A 6535-nucleotide genomic window follows, 5' to 3' on the forward strand; every position below is an offset into this window, starting at 1 on the left:
GACGCCCCCATACTCACTCCTCGGCCACGTCTTCCTCCTCCTCCCCGGGGTTGAAGGACTCATCTGCAGAAGACCACAGCGTGAGCATCAGCGCGGCGGGAACAGTGCCCGCCGCCCACGCCCAGCCCCGGCCCCCCAGGCCCCCGGCGCACCCGTCTCCTCGCCCGAGTCGTCACTGCTGTCGTTGGCGTTCTCCTCCCGGATCTTGCCCTCCTCCTTCATGCGCTCCAGGTAGGCATCGTGCTGGTCTTCGTCGGAGTCGGCGTACTCGTCATAGCTCGGGTTCATGCCCTGGCGGGGGAGGAGCCGGGGTGAGGGCCGGCGTCCCCGTCGGACCCCGGCACGCGCAGAAGCACCCGCCATGCCTGGGAGCTCAGCGCAGCAGCGCCTGGAGGACCAGCGCCCCGGTCCCCACGGCCACACTGGGTCAGCCCAAGCCCCTCCCGCTCCCAGCCCCACGGGGCTCAGAGGGCTGCGGAGCCTGATCTAAGGCCATGCAGAGAAAACCTGCACCGGGAGGGGACAGGGTCACACGCGCCTCTTTTTTCTATAAGGGTAAGAAGAGAGAAGAGAGTGGGAAAGAAGCCGGGAGCCTCTGCCCCTCGCTCCCCAACAGAAGGGTCAGGAGCAGCTCACCAGCCCACCCTGGTACCTCTTTCAGGCCTCGGTTCTTGATGTTGAGCTTCTTCGCGTTGACGAAGTCGAACAGCTTCCCGTACTCCTCCCTGGGGGAGACAGTGTTGCCGCGTGCGTGGTCAGGACCAGCCGGGGACTGGCCGCCGTGCCCGCACCTGTGGGCCAGGGCCCGGATACACATCCAACCCTCGCGCTCAGGGAACCCAGAGATGGCGCTGGGGGTCAGGCAAGGCTCCCGGGACAGGACCTGCCCGCCCCGCACAGCTGGGGACAGGAAGCGGGGGTCACCTCCTTCCCTACATCGCATGGACCGGGCGCGCAGGGGGCGGAGTGTCCTCGTCACGTCGAATCTGTGACTCACACTCGAAGGGGTGTGGCAAAATGCTCAGCCCACAGGAGCGCTCAGGAAGATGAGCGGCGCGTTCCCAGGCACAGAGCTCATTCCAGGACAGAGAGAGCGAGCACTTGCTCCAAGCATGGAGGAGGAAAGCAGCTCCCTCCACACACTTTCCTCATGCAGAAAATAACTGTTCCAGCCAGGCCTGGTGGCACACGCCCGAAACACCCCCTACCCTGCCCCACCCCCGCACCCGCACCCTGGGAGGCTGAGGCTGGAGGATCCTAAGTTAAAGCCCCACACAGGCAACATAGCAAGGCTCTATCTCAAAACAACAAGAGGACGCTGGAGCTGTAGCTTAGTCTGAAGGGTTCTATCCCCAGTGCCACAAAAAAGAAAAGAACAGGCCAGGGGTGTTGGCACATGCCCATAATCCCAGCACTCGGGAAGCTGAGGCAGGAGGATCGTTACAAGTTTGAAGCCAGCCTGGGCTACAAAGCAAGTTCAAACATGAACTATGCAGTGAGATCCTACCTCTCAAGAAAGAAAAAGTTAAAAGAACTTTTCTAAAGAACTTTCCCAACCAGATCCCACCAAAGGCACAGGAAGTTTCTGCTCTACTCCACAGGCCCGAGCAGACCCCGGCCACACCAGGCTCTCAGTGCAGGGCTCAGGATGGGGATGGGGGGATGAAGGAGGCCCCCGCCTCACCTCTCGATGCTGCTGAAGGTGTACTGCGTGCCCTGCTTGGTCTCAATCTCGAAGTCAAAGGAGCGGGTGGTCGTGGTGCCTCGGGCGAAGTTGACGAAGGAGATCTCGTCAAAGCGGATGTGCACAGGCGGCTTGTGGACGTAAATGAAGCCCCGCTCCAGCGGGTACAGCAGCCCCGAGCTGGCCTTGTAGGAGCAGGTGATGCACTGCGCCCCCGAGTGCCTGGGGGGTACGGGGAGACTGTCTGTGCCCACAGGACCGAGCCCCGGGACCCAGCACACTCCGGGACGCCAGCCCCAGGCCTCACCCTTGGAAGTTGCCAGGGACTGTGATCTTGCGGTTCACAAGAGCTTTCATGACCCGGCTGACCATCTCGTAGAGCGACCCCGACATGTTCTTGGTGAGCCGCCCCTCAAAGCGCTTCTCCACCTCCTCCCTGGGGACAGAGCGAAGACGCTGCAGGCACCGCCCCCCCTACACCCGCCCAGGCTACATGAATCCAGGCCACACCCACTCGCTCATGTTGAGGGTCAAGGAGATGTCCTCATCCTTGGAGAAGAGCAGGATGAGGAAGTGATACCGGGTCTGGCCCTGCTTGATCGGGGGATCCAGGCTGATCTGGTGAGGAAGGGGGGACAAGATGAAGGCGGCTGGCGCTTCACAAGGAGCCTGGGGCTCAGAACGCCAGTGCCAGCGAGGTCTGCCTGCTACAGACTCGGCAGAACCCAGCTCATCGCGCCCAGCGCTCTCTGCTCACCACGAAGAACATCTGGCGCTGGTCCTTGTGGGGCAGCAGGAAGAGGCGCAGCACCGTGGTGTAGGGGATCTTGTAGTCGAAAGTCTTGCCGTGCAGGTGCAGGAAGGTGGGGTAGATGCGGATGTCGTACCGACCACGCGGGGTCAGGCACTGCAGCTCCCGGAAGATGCAGATGGCGTCTCCGGTGGCCTGGATGACGTCCGCCTTCGACAGCACATTCTGAGCAAAGGCCTGCAAGGCATATCTGGTCAGCCGGCCAGCCAAGGCCTGCTCAGCCATACCTGTTCCCATGGCAACCAGCAAAGGCCTCACCTCAACAGGGTCCACGCCGTCCTCCTGGGTGGGCGGGACATAGAAGCGCACCTCCATGAGAGAGACCTCCGCATCGTCGTTCTGGTGGAACTCCAGCGTCACCTCGTTCTTGCCCGTGGTGCACTGGGACACGTTGCTGAGGGGAATCTCGAAGACGGGCTGGTCCCCAATGTCAAAGGAGAGCAGCTGTCCTGAGAGGAAAGGGCCTGTCAAGCCCCGAGCTCCCACACACACGCTCCAGGCTCTCCGAGGACCGGAGATCACAGCTATTTTGTCCCCACTACACCCCTAATCCAGGCACACGAGCTGGGCGTGGTGGCATATGCCTGTAGTCCTAGCACTCAGGAGGCTGAGGCAGGAGGATTGCTGAGTTGAGACCAGCCTGGGCTACAAAGTGAGTTCAAGGCCAGCCTGAATTACATAGCAAAACACTGTCTCAAAAAGACAAAAAAAAAAACCACAAAACAAAAACAAACAAAGCCAAGCACACTGGAGGTGCTCAAGAAACACACAGAAAACACGCAAACTGGGAGGAAATCAGACCCCAAAGGGGAAGAGAGCAAGCCGAGTGAGAGGAGAAAACCTTCCCCTAACTCTCCCCTCAAGCCCACTGCCCCAGGGCTCACCCCCAAACTTCACTGTCCCCCAGTTCCAGCCCTTCACACACAGGTCCTTCTCCATAAGATCCAGGCGGTAGTGGGTTCTGAAGAAATCAGACAGTTTCTCAAATTCCTGCAGGGGGAGGACAGAGAAGCACAGCAGGAGTGACTCTCGCAGCTGCCACGCAGTCCAGCACCCCAGGGCTCCCCCTCAGAGCGAGGCCCGAGTCCACAGACCCAGCACCTCAACCCTGAAGTTGCTTAGAAGGTTAGAGGCTCTCTCCAGAAAGCAGACTGAGGCCAAGGGGTGTAAAGGAAGGAAGTGGTATTCCTGGATCCGGGTCTCACCACGCTAGCTGACCGTTTGAACCGTGTAAGTACTGTTGCAATGAAAATAGAAATTAAAGCAAGTTTGGTCTAACTTAAACTCGAAACCCAAACCGGAACACTGAGCTAAGACTTTTTCTTTTTTTTTTTTTTTTTTTTCTTATTTTTCAGAATTGGGCACTGAACCCAGGGCCTTCACACGGAACTACAGCCTCACGCTTTTTTTTTTAACTTTGACACAGGATCTTACTAAACCACTAAGTTGCCCAGGCAGGGCTTGAACTTGTAATCTTCCAGTCTCACCTGTGCTACCATGCCTGGTTTAAGATGCTAACCCTGGCTAAAAGTAGATGGCATCATCTACCTTACCATAGTACAAAATCTGGAGTCAAAATATGAAGAGCCAGGTGTGGTGGCCCACACCTATAATCCCAGCACTTGGGAAGCTGAGGCAGGAGGATTCCTTCAGAGTTCAAGGCCAGCCCAGGCTACACAGTGAGTTCAAGCCCAGCCTGGTGCCCGGGATATAGTTCCGCGGCACAAGCTCCTGCCTGGCAAGCACAAGGTCCTGAGTTTGACTCCTGGTACCAAAAAAAAAAAAAAACAACAACAAAAAAAAAACCCAGCCTGAACTACATGGTGAGTCTCAAAAAAAAAAGAGAAAGTCACAAAACTTCTACTCTCAAAGCAGACTAGGCATCCTGCAGTGACCTCAAGAACCCTGTTTTATGTTTTCTTTTCTTCTCTTTTTTTTTGGTACCGAGAATCGAACTCAGGACCTCACAATTGCCAGGCAGGCACTGTGCAGCTAAACTGTATCCCCCGCCCTAAGAACCCTGTTGTATGGAGCCCAAACCAGCAGCAACACAGTTATTAGAAGGAATGCCCACGCTCTAGAGACTTAAAAATCACCAAAATGACTCGGGGGCGGGGGGCAGGCTCTCACCGATTCCCGGAAGCCGTCGTACTTGTACACATGACCGTTCTTGGTGAGCAGTTTCAGTCCGTGGCCCAGCGCCACCCGGCGCCAGATGCCTTCCGTCAGCTCCCCGGCCTGCACGTTGTCCACTTTGCCCGTCTTGCTGTTCTTGAACATGATGCCCTGGCGGCTCAGCCTCAGCCGACCATCGTTCTGCAGGGAGGAGTGGCCGATGCAGGAGCGCGACACACAGGACGGACTGGCCCAGCTCTGACCCACAGCACTCTGGCGGCCAGGGGCTGGCCAGGTCCCCGGAGCAGGGACAGCAGCAGCTCGGGGGGTGGGGCCCAGTAAAAACCACCAAGCGCGGGAGACCTGGACTCTGCTGCTCTTGCACCTGGAGCCTTACAGGCCCGCCATCCCCCGCCAGCAGCACGGGCTGGACTTGGACAGCAGCACAAGCCTTCCACCCTGGAGGTCCTGCCACTCTTGGGACTCTGTCCCTGCCGTCCCGTTGGGGGAACAGCAGATTCCCAACCTCCCGAGTCTCCGGAAGTTGCAGCATCATCCAAGCGAGGCTTCTGCTGGGACACCTGCGCGCTCCGCTTCCCGCGGCACCCCACCGCAGCCCTGGCCCTGCTCACCATGGAGCCTTTCACCTCCTGGTAGATGTCGTTGAACTCCAGCGTCTCTGCCATGCTGACCTGCCGGGGGAGGCCGGGAGCCGAGCCCAACTTCTAGACGCGGGTGCAGGGACTCCGAGGGCCGGGGATCTGGGTTCAGGAGGGAGGAGGCGAACCTGCAAGGTGCAGTCTCGCTGCGATCGCGGCCCGGCCGGGTTCCGAGCACAGCTGCGCGGGGCAGGCAGGTCCCAGGCCTGCTCTGCCGGGAGCCTGCAGGCCGCTGACACCCCTACCCGACACCCTGGGGTGCACCCTGAGGACCCGGCAGGGAGCAGCCGCGCCCCTCACCCCGGACTGGCGCGGCGTGCAGGGGCCCCCTCCCCCGGCGCCCACGCTCCGCCGCCCGGGACCCACGCTACCCCCCGCCTGCCAAAATGGTCTCGCCCGCCGCCCGCCGATTTGAACGCGGAATGGTCCATTGCGAGCATCCCGCGGGGGGAGCGGGGCGCGCGCCCGCCTGGGGACCAGGGATAGCCGCCTCTCACCTCTTTCAGCGGTAGCCTCGCGACTGCCCGGGGTGGGCGGTGGGCGCGCTGGGGACGCGAGGGAGGGGCGGGGGCCTCCAGGGGAGCTTTTCCCGCGTGCGCGCCCCGCGTCCCGCCACCGGAAGTCTCGCCCGGCCTATAGAGAGGAAGAGCCGGCTAGAGGGGCGCGAGCCGGGCCGGCCGCCGAGACTGACGGGTAGAGCGTCAGTGACTCTGGAGGACCTGCGGGAGCCGTGGGCGCCGTGAAGTCGCGCCCGGGTGCAGACTGGCAGTGGGAGTGTGGAAAGCCCTGTAGTAGACAGTGGCAGGCATTCGTGCAAGGGGTGCCTAGATTCTGAAGGGGAAGTCTTGTGGCTTCCTCCAGGGCTGGGCGGGGCTTGAAGGGTGCGTGGGCGGCCCCCCTGCAACATAGTTTCCGCGGAGCGCAGGGGCTCGGTCCCCCGGGAAGGTACCCACGGGCTGTGCAGGAACGCAGCCCCACCGCCGCGGGAACAGCGCTGGGTCCGCGGCCGTCCTGCCCGCCGCCCAGGTGCCCGCGGGTGCGGGGCCCTTTGGGGTGCCGCCTGCGCCCGGTCTCCCGTCCGTCCCCGGGCCCCGCGGGTGGCAGCGCGGGTGGCAGATTCACCTCGGAGGCGGAGCCGGGCCGAAAGCGTCAGTGGCCGCGGGAGCCAGCCTCAGCTCCTGTCGTCCAGCGGGGACCTGGAACCCCCAGGCAGGCCAGGCTCGAAGAGTTGTGGAGCGGCCCCCATCTCTTCGTGCACATGAGGAA

At 61.2% G+C, this 6535-nt stretch overlaps 1 protein-coding gene across 4 annotated transcripts in view; it reads right to left on the reverse strand.

The window, feature by feature from the left end:
- Ssrp1 (structure specific recognition protein 1) overlaps positions 1 to 6091 on the reverse strand; it is a 9482-nt gene extending 3391 nt beyond the window's left edge. The window contains exons 1-13 of one of the 4 annotated variants that reach the window (XM_013506476.1): positions 5767 to 6091; positions 5243 to 5371; positions 4626 to 4811; positions 3380 to 3485; positions 2754 to 2944; positions 2442 to 2672; positions 2199 to 2302; positions 1992 to 2120; positions 1685 to 1906; positions 653 to 725; positions 539 to 547; positions 153 to 291; positions 18 to 63 (exon numbers count right to left, since the gene is read on the reverse strand). In XM_013506476.1, coding sequence (XP_013361930.1) covers positions 18 to 63; positions 153 to 291; positions 539 to 547; positions 653 to 725; positions 1685 to 1906; positions 1992 to 2120; positions 2199 to 2302; positions 2442 to 2672; positions 2754 to 2944; positions 3380 to 3485; positions 4626 to 4811; positions 5243 to 5296 — 1490 coding nt within the window. In that variant the 5' untranslated portion in view covers positions 5297 to 5371; positions 5767 to 6091. Of the gene's footprint in view, positions 1 to 17; positions 64 to 152; positions 292 to 538; positions 548 to 652; positions 726 to 1684; positions 1907 to 1991; positions 2121 to 2198; positions 2303 to 2441; positions 2673 to 2753; positions 2945 to 3379; positions 3486 to 4625; positions 4812 to 5242; positions 5398 to 5569; positions 5633 to 5766 lie in introns of those variants that run through there. The other 3 variants (XM_013506474.1, XM_013506475.1, XM_013506477.1) reach the window with 3 other exon arrangements.
- Between the last annotated feature and the right edge of the window lie 444 nt (positions 6092 to 6535).

Source organism: Chinchilla lanigera, unplaced genomic scaffold, assembly GCF_000276665.1.
Source record: "Chinchilla lanigera isolate Chin_1 unplaced genomic scaffold, ChiLan1.0 scaffold00110, whole genome shotgun sequence".
Classification (NCBI taxonomy): Eukaryota; Metazoa; Chordata; class Mammalia; order Rodentia; family Chinchillidae; genus Chinchilla; species Chinchilla lanigera.